Source organism: Lithobates pipiens, unplaced genomic scaffold (genome assembly GCF_037356315.1).
Source record: "Lithobates pipiens isolate NorthernLeopardFrog02 unplaced genomic scaffold, aLitPip1_a1.2 Scaffold_13, whole genome shotgun sequence".
In the NCBI taxonomy this organism is placed as follows: Eukaryota; Metazoa; Chordata; class Amphibia; order Anura; family Ranidae; genus Lithobates; species Lithobates pipiens.
In genome coordinates, this window is record NW_027507718.1 from 455,252,201 (window position 1) to 455,270,913 (window position 18,713).

General features: G+C 43.8%; 1 protein-coding gene across 1 annotated transcript in view; it reads left to right on the plus strand.

Annotated features, from left to right (window-relative positions):
- The window catches only part of SLC2A9 (solute carrier family 2 member 9), a 593,533-nt gene that overhangs the window by 203,920 nt on the left and 370,900 nt on the right, over nt 1–18,713 (plus strand). The window contains exon 7 of the mRNA XM_077477785.1: nt 7,660–7,792. Within this exon, the coding sequence (XP_077333911.1) occupies nt 7,660–7,792 (133 nt within the window). The remainder of the gene's footprint in view (nt 1–7,659; nt 7,793–18,713) is intronic.

The window sequence follows — 18,713 nt, forward strand, 5'->3', positions numbered from 1 at the left end:
GTGTTAGGAGATAGTGCGTGCTGTCTGCGTGCTCTGTACCCAGTACATACCGCTATAATATAGGGCAGGCCCCTACTTTCAAACATCCAACTTACAAACATCTCCTACTTGCAAACGGAAGGAGACAGCAGCAAGTGAGATGAAAAAAGACGGATGGCAAAACAAATTATACAGGGGTGATAACCCTTCCCTATGTTTTCCAAAAAGCTTAAAAATAGTTTTTTTGACTGGAGCTACACTTTAAAAATGTACCAGTTGAAAATTACAAACAGATTCAACTTAACACAACAAACCTACACAGTCCCTGTCTTGTTTGCACCGCCTGTATACTGCTGTTCTGAGTATATAGGGCCTGGGGGCCACACGCATTTCCTTTTTTTAATATGGGTACAGGGTTCCCCTTAATATGCGTACAAGACCCAAATAGGCTGGTAATGGGCAGGGAGGGCTACCCATGCCATTTTTCTGAATGATTTTCAACCATATTGCAGGAACCAGATATAACATTAAAACCGCAAGCAGTTTTAAATGGTGTTATTTCAGTTAAATGTCATTTTGTGCAGGGACTGTTCTAAACACGGGAAACACGTGGCATTTCACAGGCATACTACAGACACCCCCCAGGCACCATATTTAAAGTAATATTTCACTTTTTTTTTTCACTTTAATCGTCATTAAAATCAGTGCTCCCGCCAAAACGGCCGTTTTTAAAACTTTTTTTTGCATTGACCCATGTCCCCTGAGGCAGGAGTCAGGTCCCCAAACCCTTTTTAGGACAGTATCTTGCATATTAGCCGTTAAAATTAGCACTTTCCATTTCGAACGTTCGAGTCCCATAGACTTCAATGGGGTTCTAACGTTCGTAACGAACGCGGGGGCCGTTCGCAAGTTCTGGTGCGAACCGAACCGGGGGGTGTTCGGCTCATCCCTACTCCTGTCCATTCATAAACTCAGCAGAGTAACACACAAGTTACTCTGCTCTGTTTTCACAGGACACAGGGGCGATCTCGCTCACTGTGTACAATTCAGTAAAATCCCTTCCTCTGCTCGCCATCCTGACAGATCCCCACACTTGGTTGGTGAGGAGAGGAGGGAAGCCGGCTGTGGGGGATGAGGGGGCGCAGGAGAAGGACAGGGAGACCCGGAAAATAAGGGGGGGCAAAGGACACAGAGGGGAGCTGTAGAAAAACAGGGGAAGAAGAACAGGGGAGTAGAAGGACACAGAGGGTGGCTGGAGGAGGATACAAGAAACAGTCAGGGATGATCGGTGCAGCAGGAGGGAAGCTGCGGGAGGGAGAGAAGGAGAAGCGGATGTCAGCTGTACAGGGAGATTGGTGTTTACAGCTGTCCCTCCTGTTGCATTGATCATCCCTGACTGTGAACCAGGGGACCATCCAGGATCAGCCCCGCAGCTAGGATATCGGGCAGCATTGGCGGGTGTCCAGGAGCTGCCCCCAAAATACGAGAGGCTCCCACACCTTGTGGGAGACTTGAGATGTCTGGTTTAGTTAGCCAGCAGCTGACCCAGGCTGGGGAAAGGGTTAAGTGTTTTAGCTCAGTTCCCTGGCTTTTGGTCCTATTCGGCCCACCTGTGCTATAAAAAGGAGGAACAGCTAAGGTCTGAGGATGCTGGAGCGGAGAAAAGAATGGGTATCAGTGGATTCAAGTGTTGCAGGCTCTTTGTGGCGCTGCTTAACCACTTGACCACTGGGCACTTAAACCCCCTTCCTAACCAGACCAATTTTCAGCTTTCAGTGCTCTCACATTTTGAATGACAATTACTCAATCATGCAACACTGTACCAATATGAAGTTTTTGTCCTTTTTTTCACAGAAATAGAGCTTTCTTTTGGTGGTATTTAATCACCGCTGGGTTTTTATTTTTTGCGCTATAAAAGAAAAAATACAGAAAATTCGGTAAAAAAATAAATTTTCCTTCATTTCTGTTATAAAATTTAACAAATTAGTAATTTTTCTTCATAAATTTTGTCCAAAATTTATACTGCTACATATCTTTGGTAAAAATAAGTACAAATTGGTGGATATTATTTGGTCTTTGTGAAAGTTATAGAGTACACAAGCTATGGTGCCAATATCTGAAAATTGATCACACCTGAAGTACTGACGGCCCTCTTCTTGATACCGTAACATTCCAGAAAAGTACAAATACCCCCCAAATGACCCCTTTTTGGAAAGAAGACATTGCAAGGTATTTAGAAAGATGCATGGTGAGGTTTTTGAAGTTGTCATTTTTTCCCACAATTCTTTGCAAAATTTAAGATTTTTTTTTTCTTCACAAAATTGTCATATTATCAGGTTATTTCTCACACACAGCATATGCATACAACAAATTACACCCCAAAACACATTCTGCTATTACTCCTGAGTATGGCGATACCACATGTGTGAGACTTTTACACAGCGTGGCCACATACAGAGGCCCAACATGCAGGGAGCACCTTCAGGCGTTCTGGAGCACCCAGGCCAATTCTGACATTTCTCTCCTACATGTAAAAATCATCATTTATTTGCTAGAAAATTACATAGAACCCCAAAACATTATATATGATTTTTTAGCAAAGACCCTAGAGAATACAATGGCTGTCATTGCAACTTTTTTTTTTATCTCTCACAGTATTTGCGCAGCAATTTTTCCAAGTGCATTTTTTTGGGAACAAAAACAGTTTTGTGCTTTAAAAAAAAAAGAAACAGTAAAGTTAGCCCAATGTTTTTGCATAATGTGCAAGATGGGAAGTTACGCTGAGTAAATAGATACCTAACATGTCACCCTTCAAAATTGCACACACTCGTGGAATGGCGCCAAACTTTGCTACTTAAAAATACCCATAGGTGATGTTTTAAATGTTTTACTGGTTACATGTTTTGAGTTACAGGGGAGGTTCTAGAGCCAAAATTATTGCTCTCGCTCTAAAGTTTGCAGCAATACCTTGCATGTGTGGTTTGAACACCATTTTCTTACGTATGCGGTCGCTTCTGCATGCGAGCACACAGGGACAGGGGCGATTTAAAATTATTCTTTTTTTTATTCATTTTACTTTATTTATTTTAGTTTGACACTTTTTCCCCCAAAATTTATTTTTTGATCACTTTTATTCCTATTGCAAGGAATGTAAACATTCCTTGTAATAGGAATATGGCATGACTGGTCCTCTTTACAGTGAGATATAGGGTCAATAAGACCCCACATAAAAAAAATACCAAACAGCCACTATGATCATTCTTATGGTGTAGGAAATCACTGGCTGAAAAAGCTGATATCTGAATGATGCCTGTAGCTGCAGACATCATTTACATATCCCCACACAAATTCAAGGACATCATATGGAAGTGGTTAAAATGCATTTTTTTTAACACAAAGTTTCCAATTTATACCATATTTCACACATAGCATGTACATACCAAAAATGACATCCTAAAATAGATTCTCCTACTCCTCCTGAGTACAGCAATACCACATGTGTGAGACTTCCACAGCCTGGCCACATACAGAGGCTGAGTACAGCTGAGCATGGCCGAGCATGGCTGGGTATGGCTGAGTATGGCTGGGTATGGCTGGGTATTGCAGGGTACGGCTGGTTATTGCAGAGTATGGCTGGGTATTGCAGAGTACGGCTGGGTATGGCAGAGTATTGGCAGGGTATAGCAGAGTATTGGCAGGGTATGGCAGAGTATTGGCAGGGTATTGCTGGGTATTGGCAGGGTATTGGCAGGGTATTGGCAGAGTATTGCAGAGTATTGGCAGGGTATTGCAGAGTATTGGCAGGGTATTGGCAGGGTATTGGCAGGGTATTGCAGAGTATTCTCAGGGTATTGGCAGGGTATGGCAGAGTATTGGCAGGGTATTGCAGAGTATTGGCAGGGTATTAGCAGAGTATTGGCAGAGTATGGCAGAGAGGAACCTGACGACCGTTTGTTAACAAGTGATCACGTGGTAAACGGCCACGATCAGCGGACGTTTACCGTGATTCGTGATGCGCCGGGTCCTGTGGACCTGGTGGTCATGGACATTCTTGGTTGAGCGCCCCAGGGACCGCGCAAGAGTGGATTTCTGGGAGGACATCACTGTACGCCATCCCAGAGTTATCCAACCGCCCTGTAGCTGTCATTTGGCTATGGGCCGGTTGGGAACAGTTTAAGCAATTGAGGATCCAAGCCATAGACAATGCCATCATGGATTGCCTGGACCACTACATTATTCTAGTTCGGATCAGGGAAGGATGTTGCTCATATTGAACAGTATGCTGCATCATGTTCAGTAATGTTTTATTAACCATTAGGAGCCTGGTCTGAAGTTACTCAAAGGGGTGCATGTTGGTTCTGGTGTATTCTAAAGGACCTGGGTCTGTGAAGCACTATGGGGTGTGAAGTAAAACTACTACAAAAGAGTTAACTCAGCAAGATAAGAAGAGCAGTGTAGTTGCTATAGGTAACCAAGTAAAGAAACAAGCTACAAGCGTAGTACCTGGTAAAGGTGACAGGTCCTCCGGTAGTGAAGGGGTCAACATTCTGTCTCCCTCCCTAGCGGCTGGTATCCAATGGCAGCTGGACCCGAACCTGGGTTATGGAGATCTATGGCCTGGTCACAAGGTACAGGAAGGAGTTAAGTGAGACCATGCATGTGACCCACGCTATGTGCTCAGCGGAACCCTATTCTGTTACTGGGAGTGAGGTAACAGCCAAGATAGTATGAATAACTTGCCACAAATTTGTGTTAAATTGTTAAGCCCCGTACACACGATGTGATCGATGGGAAATGTTGGATGTCAGACTGTTGGCGGAAAAGCCAACCATGTGTATGCTCTATTGGACATTTGCTGCTTTGCTGATGATACTGATGGAGTTATTGCAAACGAATTTTCAAAGGCTTTTTTTTCTAGTAATATCAAGAATGATATTATTATGTTTTTTTTGTTTTTTTTATTTGGGCAAAAACACCATTATCTTGTAGTTTATAAGATCAAAGATGTTTGTGTCCCTTGTCAATTTTACATTGTATTTTTTTTAAATGTAACTGCCTGCTCCCAAACTGCCATTTGAAGTAAAACGCATAAACGCATTATTGTACACAATTTTTTTTTATTGTGCGTTAAAAAAAAAAATTTGATACGCAATCTGCCAATAGAACTTAACCAAGAAGTGCATTCTATGCATCCAAAAATATATAAAATATACCAAATGAAATCATTATTCAACAAAAAAAAAATGTTAACGCAATAACTCCAAGGCCAATAATAAATATCACGTTATCTCCTCCGATTCCACAACATGTCTGGTTGAGGAATGGCTGTTCAGAAACGAACTGAAAAATGCGAAAAGAAAAGCGCGAATCAACACTCACCAAACTTCTGCTAACACAAAATTAGCAGAAGGAGCCTAAAGAGTGTTGCTAAAGAGCTGAAAAACCACGTAGTACCTCTAGTAGGTCACTACGTTCGTAATTGTTGGCCAACATTTGTGTGACCGTGTGCATGCAAACAAGTTTGAGCCAACAACCTTCGTACAAAATTCCACGGTTTTGTTGTCGGAAATGTCTGATTGTGTGTAAGAGGCATGTCTTGTTAACTTGCTGAACATTTTTTACTGGCAAGTTGTATATTTGCAGAGCACTTCGAAGCACAAGTTTTAGTAATCCCTTTTCCAACCAGTAGCAAATTTGCATGGCAAATCTCTGGCAAGAGCAAAAGTGGTGAGTCTACAGCAAGAACTATGCAAGTCAAAGGTGGTGGGATGACTATTGAACTACATAACTGAACCAGAACTTGTAGCAGACTTGCAGAAAGACTTTGCAAATAAAGTTAATTTGGAATCATACAATGAGGACTTGCTGCAATTTTGCAACAAATTTATGAAGACTGGCAAGTCTAGCAATAGCTTAGCAAGTCATTTTCAAACTTGCAGCTCAATTGTTTGCTTTTTGGGAGAGGTACGCTGGACTGATGGTGTGGGTGCAGGCTCAGCATGTCCCTCCTGATGCAAACATACAAGTCACACTGAGTTGTGACATGGGATAAGTCGCTTTTCAGAGGAACTCTGTACTTTAATTACTGCACACAGAGAAGGCTCATCTCTAAGCTGGGGAACTGCCTTAATGTTAGATTTTTCCATGACATGAGTCTCTGCCAGATCTCAGGCATTAATGAGCGTGCTCCGCACAAGAGGTACACCCAACATATCTCCGAACCGTCCTGGAAGGGGCATGGCTGTCCTGAGATTTCATTGGAATCCCAGCATCCCACAGATCCAGGCAAACCCCCCAGAGCACAGTGCTGGAAGGTAGGATCAGGTGCAAGAGGATTGGTGCAGGTTCAGGAGGAGAACGGGGGGGGATAAGGGCTATCGCTCCTGTGTTCAAAAATAACTGAAGCATGGTAAAGACGTTTTTTTGGGGGAAATGTATGCTGTAGAAAGTCAAGTAGATGTTAGGTTTAGGAATGTGTCTCTTTGACCATTCCTCCTAAAAGCGCATTTGTGAGCTTGGGTACTGATGTTGGATGAGAAGGCCTGGCTCGCAGTCTCCGCTCTAATTAATGCCAAAAGTGTTCTATTGGGTTGAGGTGCAGGCCATTCAAGTTCCTCCACCCCAAAATGGCTCATCCATGTCTTTATGGACCTTGCTTGGTGCACTGGTCCAAATCATTTGGTGGAGGGGGGATTATGGAGTGGAGTTGTTTTTCAGGGGTTGGGCTTGGCCCCTTAATTCCAGTGAAGATAACTCTTAAGAGGTCAGCATACCAAGACATTTTGGACAATTTCATGCTCCCAACTTTGTGGGAACAGTTTGGGGATGGCCCTTTCCTGTTCCAACATGACTGCGCACCAGTGCACAAAGCAAGGTCCATACATGAATGAGCGAGTTTGGGGTGGAGGAACTTGACTTGACCTCACAAATGCACTTCTGGAAGAATGGCCAAACACTCCCATAGACACACTCCTAAACCTTGTGGACAGCCTTCCCAGCAGAGTTAAAGCTGTTATAGATGAAAAGGGTGGGTCCACTCAGTATCAAACCCTACGGTCTAAGCCCTTGTACACACGATTGGAGATTCCGACGGAATGTGTCCGATCGGAGCGTTTTGTCAGATATTCCGACTGTGTGTGGTCTGCATCGGACTGTTTCCGTCGGAATATCCGTCGGACCAAATTTTCCAACTTGCCGGAGATATTTTCCGACAAAATGCTCCGATCGGACATACTCCGATCATGTGTAGAGAATTCCGATCGGACAAAGTGCCACGCACGCTCAGATCAAATTCCTACATCAAAGCTATTGGCTACTAGCCTGAACGTAGTCCCATCGTAACGAAATTACGTCATCACGTTCTGAAAGATCGGATTTTCCGACAACTTTGTCCGACCGTGTGCATGCAACGGTTTCGGACAAGATCCGTCGGACAAAATCTGATGGAGAAAATCCCATGGATTTGGTTGTTGGAATCTCCGACCGTCACAATACTTTTGACAATATAATGTATATGTCATGGTATCGCAGGTAAGAGATCTGGGAAACCCACCATCAGTTCCAGGCTGTACTTGGCTGCCCAGCCATAGTGATGGAAGTGTCAGGGATCCAATCTAGTAGCAGTCAGTAAGATTCTTATGTATTTAGTCACTAAAAATAAAATTTTCTTCAATCTTTCAGGAATCCGTATGGCCCTGCTTATTTGGATTTATTCTGATCCCAGCTGTGATACAGCTGATGGTTTTACCCTTTTTCCCTGAAAGTCCACGCTACCTTCTCCTAGAAAAGCAAGACACCAAGAAAGCAGAGAAAGGTATGTCACTGCCAGATGAGGAATTAATGCGATGTGCCAGCGACATGTAAATATTCAAAGTTTACCTAGTCCCACTGTCATAGCAACTCTTGTCAGAACTGACAAGTGCAAATTATTTTACATGAAAACATCGGCACAAACTACAAAATTAAAATAGAAAAAATGGAGCATCTGCACAGACCATTTAAGCATAAATAATTTGTACTTCATTTTTATTTTGTCTGATCACAGGTTAAGATTATTTGCCCTAAATAACTTTCTGTCTGACTATATTGTATCTTTTCATGCATCTTGTTCTTGTCTCTTAAGGCTGATTCACTACACTGGCAATGTGGGATATAAACGTTTCCTTGTGCATATTCCACACCACACAGAAACATGCTGCCCCCTGTGTGCAGGTGCCAATAACGCCTAATGGCACCCCCATGCATCTGGCAAATGCAGATGCTTTCATGGCCATCAGTACCATGCTGTGTAGTGTAACACAATTTATAAAACTGTGCCTGCTATACTTTTTATTATTTCCTACATGTTCAACAGTCTATTGGCAATAATAAGCTGCCAAAATTGTGTGGGAATGCACAAAACCGAATGTACCCAGATGCACCGTTTTTATGGTGGGAACCGGCCCATAAAGTGATACTAAAATCTCTTTTTTTTCTCTTTAAAAATAACAAACATGTCATACTTACCCGCTCTGTGCAGTGGTTTTGCACAGAGCAGCCCGGATCGTCCCCTTCTTGGATCCCTTGCTGGCTCTCTTGGCCCCTCCCTACTGTTGGATGCCCCCACACCAAGCAGCTTGCTATGGGGGCACACGAGCCGAGCCACTGCTCTGTATGTTCATTTATACACGAAGCTGCGGCCCAGCAACGCCCTCTCTCTCTCTTGCTTGGCTAACTGACTTTGATTGACAGCAGCAGGAGCCAATGGTGCTGCTATTTTGTCTCAGCCAGGCCCGGACTGGCCATAGGGCACACCGGGCACTTGCCCGGTGGGCCGGACCCGCCGGGATCAACATCGGGGCCGCAGTCCGATACCTGGTGATTACCGGGCCGCAAATCGGTAGTTAAGCATTGACCACGGCCTGGAGAGGGTTAACACAGGCCGCAGTCACCTCTCACCATGTGGCTGTGCCTGTGTCTCCTCTCCAGGCTCTCCTGCCCTGCCGACAATGTAATCTATTAGCAGAGCAGGGGCGGGAGGAGCCGGAGACACTGAACAGCGTGAGTGCAGGGATCCGTGGTTGCTAGGCAACATGTCGGATCCAATCAAAACAGCGATTGCTGTCCACGCACGCACGCACGCTGCTGCCAGGGCTGGGGCCGCTGATGTCATGGAAACGTATGACGTCTGGAGACCCCGCCCACCCAGGCAGATTACGTCCATTCAAAAAACCAACAGGAGTGAGAAGACAGGAAACGTGAGAAGCAAGTGTAAGTGCATAGTGAGAAGTGAAGCCATCAGATCGGGAGGCAAGGAAAAGGAGACACAGAAGGAAAACAGGTAAACCAGAAAAGGAGTAATGGAGGACACAGGAAAGTGTAAATAGATGAAAATGAATGGCGGCAAAAAGGAGATAAGAAAGGGGGAAGAAGAGGAGGAGGAAGGAAGAAGAACAGATATAAAAAAAAAAGGGGGGATATATGAAAAGAAAGGGGAAAAACAAGGAAAAAAGAAACAGAAAAAGGAGAGGAAAATTAGAGAAAAATACGAGTGAAAAATAAAAAAAGCATAAAGATAATAGAGAAATGCAAATAGGAAAAAGGGAATAAATGAGCGGGAAAAGGAGACAATTTAAGAGGATAAGGTGCAACTGAGAAAAATGTATGAAAATAAACTTAAAAAAAAACAAGAAAATTACCTAAGTAATAAAAAATAAATAAAGTGTGAAAAAATAAATAAAACATAAATATAAAAATATAAATAATAATAAAAGAAAAGGAAAAAAAGGAGAGATAAAAAATAAAGACTAAAAAATGAAAAAACACGAGTAAGAAACCGGAATAAGAAAAAAAAGAAAAATAGAAAATGGGAAAACCTAAAATATTATAGGTGAAAAAAAGAAGAGAACAAAGCCTTGGTGCAGAAAGACCTAATCAATGGTAATACAGGTTCAATAAAGTGGGAGTCTTTAAATAACAACAAGCAGGTAATCACCCGTTTGTTAATATAATCCCTACTCTGCTTATAGGATGACATCGTTGGAGGGGTGGGAGAGATGGTAGAGGACATGCAGGCTGAGTCCTGCCTCTGCCCTGCCAAAGGTAGGACTGTGCAGGGGAGGCAGACAGTAACAGGGGCCACTGCGATTACAGAGAAAAATGAGGGGGCATGACTGCAAGGGGCACTGTAATGGAAGGCTGTGATTGGTAGGGGCATTTTGATGAAAAGGGAACTGCACTGTAAAGGGGGACTGTAATCATTACAGTTTCATTTACAGTGCAGTCCCCTTTATATCACAGTGCCCCCATTACATTACAGAGGACTGACTCCGTGATGATCCCATCACCAACTGCCCTCGCGAACGGGCGGTTGCTGGAAAATTGGCTGCTCAGTCTAAATTGCCCGGGCCTATTTTTTGTCCCAGTCCGGGCCTGGTCTCAGCCAATCAGGAAGGAGAGTTCCGGATGGCCGAGGCACTCGTGCAACATCGCTGGATCGAGATTGGGCTCAGGTATTAGGGGGGCTGAAGTATTAGGGGGGCTGCTGCACACTAAAGTTTTTTTTATCTTAATCCATAGAATGCATTAAAGGAGAAGTACAGCCAAAGCTCATTTGGCTGTACTTCTGTGGATCACAGGAGTGCAGTTTGTTTTGCACTCCTGTGACCCATTTTCAGCAGAGAGCGAGCTGAAGTCCACTTCCACATCTGTCCACATCCCTGGACAAGCACTCGGCTCAGGCTCTCAGTGAACCGATGAGAGGCTGAGCCGGCCGCTACCACACATTCATCAACTGTACTGAGAATTTTTGTACCACTGTACAATTTTCATTTAAAAATCTACTAGGGTATTGACCAGTTTTAGCCTAGAAATACACATATTGATTTTTTTCATGCAGCCCACAGGCTATTGCATTCTGACAGCTGGGGACCCTTGGCTGTCGGAATACTCGATCATCCAGTCAGTCCACTGATTGGTTGCACCTACTGTTCGACCAGCAATTTGCCACCCAGCACCTTTGACAAAAGTTGATCCAACTTTTTCCAAGCTGGTTGGTGCCAACCCATGGCTTAAATTTTGACCAGTTTATTTAGGAATCATCCAACATTCAAGGCATAGGTGGCAAGCTTTGGGCCTCATGCACATCAAAAATGCTGTTTATCCAGGTTTTTTTCTTTCTTTAGCTTGTATAAGCAGCTCTATGTTAGCCTATTTATACATGCACATTTAGGCGTTTACAGGCATATTTGAGGAGCATTTTGAGGCTAAAAAATAAATCTCAAGTGCATTTTTGGGAGGAGCTTTTTGGCAGAAAAAAGACTTGATGAGCATAAACACACATAAATGTGGCTTTTAGGAGCATTCAGTGATTTCAACTGTACATTGATAGTGAAAAATTAGCAGAAGGGAATGTTTTGGAAAAAATAAAAATAAAACACATGCCTATAAACTTTTGTGCAATACATTATGAACTTTTTTTCTGCTGCTTTTTTTGCTACAGGTTCTGGCAATTTTTTTCAGCCACCTAGTGTGCAGGGACCCTTAATCTCCTTTTTTCTTTTTTTCCTCTCTTATTCCAGCTTTCTATCTCTCCATCACCTCCCTGTCTCTGTCTCCCGATTCACTCTTTATTTTTCCCTGTTCTCTTTCTCTCTTACCTCTCCAACTTCTCTATTGCTCTTTTTCTCTTTCTTCTCCTCCATCTCTTTACCTCTTCCTAGCCTGTGTCTCTCTCCAACTCCCTCTCCTCTACTGTTCTTTTTCTATCGTTCTCATAGTCTATCATTGCAACTTCCCATTCAGGCTTAGTACATTTTGATTAGTGATGCAAATGAGAGTGCTATGTATCCTTCATGTGTCATATTGTATTCCTGCCGGGTCTCAATCTGCCCACCTGTGAAGCTACAGTAATTCCTAAAGACATGCCTGGCATCATATTTGACATTGAGATTAATATAATTACATACATTATTCTGTTTGAAGTTAATGGCTTTATTGTACAGATGATTGCATGGACAACCTGTGGCTATCCAGCTGTTGCTGGTCTACAGAACATGATGGTCAGTGCTGACATCAAGTGCAACACTAGTGCCAGAATACAGAAAACAGTTAAAGGTGAACATTTCTCTGCAATGAATATATAACATGCAAATAATTATAGATAAACAGGGGACAAGTTTAAGAACAGCACTTTTTTAACCACTAATGCTGTGTACACACGTAGCAGACTATCCGGCGGACTTAGTCTGGCGAACTTTCTGCCGGACTGTCCGCCGGACTTTCCTCTGGACTTTCCGCCGGACTTTCCGAACGAGCTACTTGCCCACACATGGTACTTTTGCAGCGGACTAATACAGCGTACTAAGTCCACCAGACTATCCGTCATACTTTTGAAATGAATAGACTTGCCCACACACACACACACGGAGGAAAGTCCGCTCATTTTGAGCGCGTCTCCAGGTAGCCGGGGCCAGCGAAGGAGGCGTCGCTGGCCCCCGTCACCTGGTATGGACTTAAAGGGGAATCCCTACGCCGAAAAATCGGCGTGGTGGGTCCCCCCCATATCAGACCCTTATCCGAGCACACTACCTGGCCAGCCAGGAAAGAGGGGGGGGGACAAATGAGCCCTGTCATTGTGACCGGAGACAGCGACGAGGCAACATCTCCAGAAGAGAAGAGAAGAACAGAAGAGAAGAACAGAAGGCCAGAAGACAGCGGCGACAGAAGACCAGGCCACCGCTTGTAAAAGAGCTAGGAGAAGGAGCGGTGGCCCAGCAAGAAGAACCGAAGAGGGGGACAAGACCCCCGAAGTCAGAAGAAGAGGGCGGCGGCGGCAAAGAAGAAAGCCGGGCTCCTCCGCTAGTAAAAGAGCTAGCAGAAGATAGCGGAGGAATCCGGCGAGAAGACCCCCGAAGACGGAAGAAGACCCCCGGAGCTGTGCAATAAACTACTCATTCACATAGGGTGGGGGGACCGGGATCCGGGGGCCCCCTTATTAAAGGGGGCTCACGGATTCCGATAAGCCCCCCGCCCGCAGACCCCGACAACCAACGGCCAGGAAGAGGTCCTTGTCCTCATCAACATGGGGACAAGGTGCTTTGGGGTGGGGGGGGCGCGCGGCAAGGTACCCCCCCATGTTGAGGGCACGCGGCCTGGTACGGCTCAGGAGGGGGAGTGCCGCTCGCTTGTCCTCACCCCCTTTCCTGGCTGGCCGGGTAGCGTGCTCGGATAAGGGTCTGATATGGACCTAGGGGGGGGACCCCCACGCCGATTTTTCTGGCGTAGGGATTCGCCTTTAAGTCCATACCAGGTGACGGGGCCAGCGACGCCTCCTTCCCTGGCCCCGGCTACCTGGAGACGCGCTCAAAATGAGCGGACTTTTTCTCCGGGTGGGAAAAGTCCGCTCATTTCAAAAGTACGGTGGACTGGCACACGGCCGTACTGTCCGCCGAAATGCGAGTCTGGCGGACATATTGGAGTGCAAAAATACTTTCTTAGTCCGCCGCACTTTTGGGTAAAAAAAGTCCGCCAGAGCCTACACACGGGCGGATTGTCCGGCGGACTTGAGTTCACTGGACTTTTCCACCGGATTGTTTGATCGTGTGTATGAGGCATTAAGCCCTGGACCATTTTGCAGGCCAAAGACCAAATCACTTTTTGCAATTCGGCACTACGTCCCTTTAACTGACGTGCGACGTGGCTCCCAAAAATTGACGTCCTTTTGTTAACACAAATAGAGCTTTCTTTTGGTGGTATTTGATCACCCCTGCGGTTTTTATTTGGCTATAATAAATATCCCCCAAAAATATATAAAAAACATTTTTTTTCCTCAGTTTAGGCTGATACGTATTCTTCTACATATTCTTGGTAAAAATAAAAATAAAAAATAAAAATATCGCAATAAGCTTTTATTGATTGGTTTGCACAAAAGTTATAGCGTTTACAAAATAGGGGATAGTTTTATGGCATTTTTATTAATATTTTTGGTAACATTATGGCGGACACATTTTTGACACATTTTTGGGACCATTGTCATTTATACAGCAATCAGTGCTATACAAATGCACTGATTCCTGTGTAAATGACACTGGCATTGAATGAGTTAACCACTAGGGGGCGGGGAGGGGTTAAGTGAGCCCTGGGGAGTGTTTCCAACTGTGGGGGGCGTGGCTGTGTATGAGACGTCACTGATCTCTGCTCCAATCACAGGGAGCAGAGATCAGTAACACTGTCACTAGGCAGAACGAGGAAATGCTTGTTTACATTAGCATCTCCCCGTTCTTTCTCCCCGTGAGTTGATCGCGGGTATCCCTGCGGGTCCTGTGCACTCACGGAGGTCCCGAAAGGCGTGCGCGCACACGATGGCACAGCTGCAAATATAAAGAGATGTACCTGTTCAGTCATTTGCCTGTCCATGCCATTCTGCCGACGTACATCGGTGTGCACCAGTCGGCAAGTGGTTAAAGAGTAGCTCCATTTTTGTTGGGAAAAAACAAACCCCTTTGGGTGCTCGTTGTACATCTCAGGGATTGTAACAAACTTTGAAGCTGATCCCTACCCTTTTCTGCTCTAACGAAATAGCTTTTTATTTCATTAGACTGACTCAGAATGGGAGAGTCTAGTTCATGATAATCACGATAATCACTTGGTGCACTCTTTCCTTACTTTTCCAAAAAAATGCTTGTTTCCATACTTCTCTTTTAAAGGAACATTGTTTCTCTACAGACTTTGTAGGATTCTCAGGGAGAGAGTTGTCTGATTGGATGCTGCAATCCCTGGTGAACTTTGAAGGCTAACTTGCGTGGGACAGTGGTAATAAATACCAGTACCCTATTGGGGTTGGCACGCATTGTGCGAGTGACTAGAGTAGAGAGAGGAACTATGCTGGTTAAGACAGTGATTAAGCCCCATGGTCAGGTTCCTGCATGAGGAGGGACAACTTAGAGACATTGCTGTATTCTCTGCTATCCACCAACCAGAAGACTCACTGCATAGTTTATGTTCATTCTCCACTTGTACCGCCACTCCACCAGTTCGCCACCCTTCTTGCAGATGCAGTGCCCAGTAATGTAGCCCATGCCTGTGTAATACAGTGCCTTGAATAAGTATTCATACCTCTTGAAATTTATTACATTTTGTTATGGTACAACCAAAAACGTAAATGTATTTTATTGGGATTTTATGTGATAGACCAACACAACGTGGCACATAACGGTGAAGTGGAAGGAAAAATTATAAATGGTTTTCAAAATGTTTTACAAATAAATATCTGAAAAGTGTGCATTTATATTCAGCCCCCTTTTACTCTGATACCCTTAACTAAAATCTAGTGGAACCAGTTGCCTTCAGAAGCCAACTAATTAATAAATAGAGTCCATCTGTGTGTAATTTAATCTCAGTAGAAATACAGCTGTTCTGTGAAGTTCTCAGAGGTTTGTTAGAGAACCTTAGTGAACAAACAGCCTCATGAAGGCCAAGCACCACACCAGACAGGTCAGGAATAAAGTTGTGGAGAAGTTTAAAGAAAGGTTAGGTTATAAAAAAATGATCCCAAGCTTTGAACACTGTTCAATCGATTATCTGAAAATGGAAAGAGTATGGCACAACTGCAAACCTACAAAGACATGGCCATCAACCTAAACTGACAGGCCAGGCAAAGAGAGCATTAAAGTGGTTGTAAACCCATGGGGGGAAAAAAAACAGCAACCTGCAAGGCAAAGGCATAATAAGCTAGTATGCATAGCATACTAGCTCATTATGAATAACTTACCTGAGAACGAAGCCCCCGAAGCGGTCCTTCGTCTTCATGTCTGCCGCTGCCATGGATCCCGGAGTGACTTCCGGGTCTCGCTGCTCCGCCGCTGTGATTCGCCGGAGCAGCGATGATGTCACTCTCGCGCATGTGCACGGGAGCTGACACTCGTGGCATATCGCCGCGATCTGCAGCCTGCCCAGTGCACCTGCACGCCGCTGTTTACGGTGCATGCGCAGTCTACAGCGGTGGCTGGCTTTTTGGAAATATCTCCTAAACCGCATAGGTTTAGGAGATATTACTTAGACCTACAGGTAAGCCTTAATCTAGGCTTACCTGTAGGTCAAAGTGGTTTGTAAGGGTTTACAACCACTTTAATCAGAGAAGCAGCCAAGAGGACCATGGTAACTCTCCAGGAGCTGTAGAGATCCGCAGCTCAGGTAGGAGAAGTGAGTGACAAGCAGAAAGCCATAAAAAGGTCCCATTTGCAGTTTGTGAGAAACCATGTGGGAAGAAGGTGCTCTGGTCAGATGAGACAAAAATTTAACTTTTTTGCCTAAAAACAAAATGTTATGTGTGGAGGAAAACTAACACTTCCCATCACCCTGAACCCACCATCCCCACCGTGAAACATGGTGGCAGCATCATGTTGTGGGGATGCTTTTCTTCAGCAGGGACAGGGAAGCCGGTCAGAGTTAATGGAAAGATGGATGGAGGGCAATATTTAAAGAAAACCTGTTAAAGTGTGCAAAAGACTTGAGACTGGGGTAGAGTTTCACCTTTCAGCAGGAGAACGACCCTAAACATACTGCCAAAGCTATCTGCCACTAAACGCTGCTAAAAGCTTATGTGTGCATGGAAACCTAGGCTAACATGCAGGGGAGTTTAGAGAGAGAGAAAAAAAAACACCTTACACCTTAGAAGCAGCTGCAAAAACATCCAGTGTGCATGAAGTGTGCTATTTTACATCCTATCCTGTTTACAGATAATCCTAAAGGTTTATTAAAAGAGGGTTGGCCTTTCATAGTTCTTAGCAGTTATCCCAACTGATATGCCCCCGATAGATTCTCTTTTGCTCTTTGAGCCCTTGGGCAGTAGCAAAGGAAGTATGACTACCACCTCAGACTATAAAACAAGGAATTTGATCAGCAAGGGAGCAATTAATATTCTAAGTGCTGGGCTGTGCACACCAGGTCTTTTAGAGAACAAAAGTAATAACCCTTTTGCATTTGCCTTGGACTCTTATGATGCCCTCAATTAGCATTTTGCAATACTTGTCCGCGTGATTAATGAAATTGAGTCAGTTTGCCTGTCTTTGCTCTTTCACTTGACATTGAGATGGAAATGAAGTAGACTGAAGTAAATGAAGACATGATGCTTGTGATGGCATGTTTTTGATTAAGAATAAGATTTGACAAGGATTGATATGGCCCGTGGCTTTATGTTTTATCTGCTAGGAGGGACGCAATTACTTCTGTAATTATGAAGTGCTGCTGCCAGCATCTCAGCGAGGTGGTTTTATGTTTATCTATGCCTAGCTTTTGGTTGGCGCTTACGTTCTGCAATTATTTACATGTAATACTAGTGCCAAAACAATTCATTATATTGCCTGTGGCCTGACTGGCTTTGCTTGCTGTGCAGCTCAGATTAATGTAATTTTTTTTCTACACATTATATATATTTGTGTATTCAGTTCGGTTTATGCATAACTGTAAATCAGAAAGTGGTTTAATATGACAAATAGCCTTGAGACTAGTGACCTGGGACAAGCAATCTTATAATAGGCTTTTTCGTGACGGATGAATATGACTGAATAGCAAGCCAGGGCATGTAAATAGGGTAAGGCCATTATGCAGAGTGAATTAGTTTTGATTAAGGTAACACTGATAGCCAGTCTGCTTGTTTGTATTATTGGTCTTCCGTGAAAAAGGTGCAATAATAAAAAAAAAAAACTTGCTTATTTCTAATGTCCACTTGAGACAAATGTAAAAAAACAGCTTCATCCACATATACAGTATATTCTTGGATTGAAAAAAAAATCAGTAATGACCTGTATAGCATCTTCACTTTAAATTCTCATCTCCATGTGTGTACAAGACAACATTCAGTTCAGCAAAGGGCTGTGAAGATATATATGTAGTAATCTCTTGCATTACATATGGGTAGAAGTGAAGTTGAGGCTCCAAAGAGAATTTATTGAAACTTTACAAAAAGGAACATTACTGTCTGGAGTAAAACAGTTATGAAAATTGAAAACTCTAGTATGGGAACCAGTGCAGTAAATTTCTGTCCAATGCCCTTCAACAGCAGAGCGTGAGAACGTTTATTTCCTTTATCACCATTAGTGGAAGCGTCCAGACCCCACTATCAACAGAGATAGCAATTTCTCAAGAAGACAGGAATGTCATCCCTTGACCTACACACACACACACACATCTCATTTTTTAGATAAACCAATAAAGCCTTTTGAATTAGCTGAGGCTATCAAAAATCTTTCTGTCTTTTTCGGCCCATTTCTCTATTTTACCTAAGGAAGGGAAATATACCCAACACTGCTCAAACTACAGACCTATATCCTTGCTCAACATTGACCTGAAATTATTTGCCAAATTTCTCACCTTATGCTTGTTCCCTAATTTTAATTTGTTCATACAAGGGTGGCTATCCTTGTGAGCAAGTCAGGACTAGTGAAATGTGTCAAAAGGGGGGTTCCCAGTTGAGGACATTGCTGTATGCAGTCATTTTTTTGATAACTAGTCATTTTGACAAGAGGAGCTGAAACTGGACTGCGGCTGATATATCTTTTTGTAATTCTGATTGGAAGTGGAGACGGACGACAGTGGCTGGCACACGGGTTGTCCATGTACAGGAGGGACACGTTTTGAGAGGAGGTGTGGATTTGGATATGTTTCCATCGATATAAAATCTCAATCTTCTTTCTCAATAACCTAGATGTTACCATTTCCAATCTGCTGGCTGACCTTACCACTTATATTAGCTACCA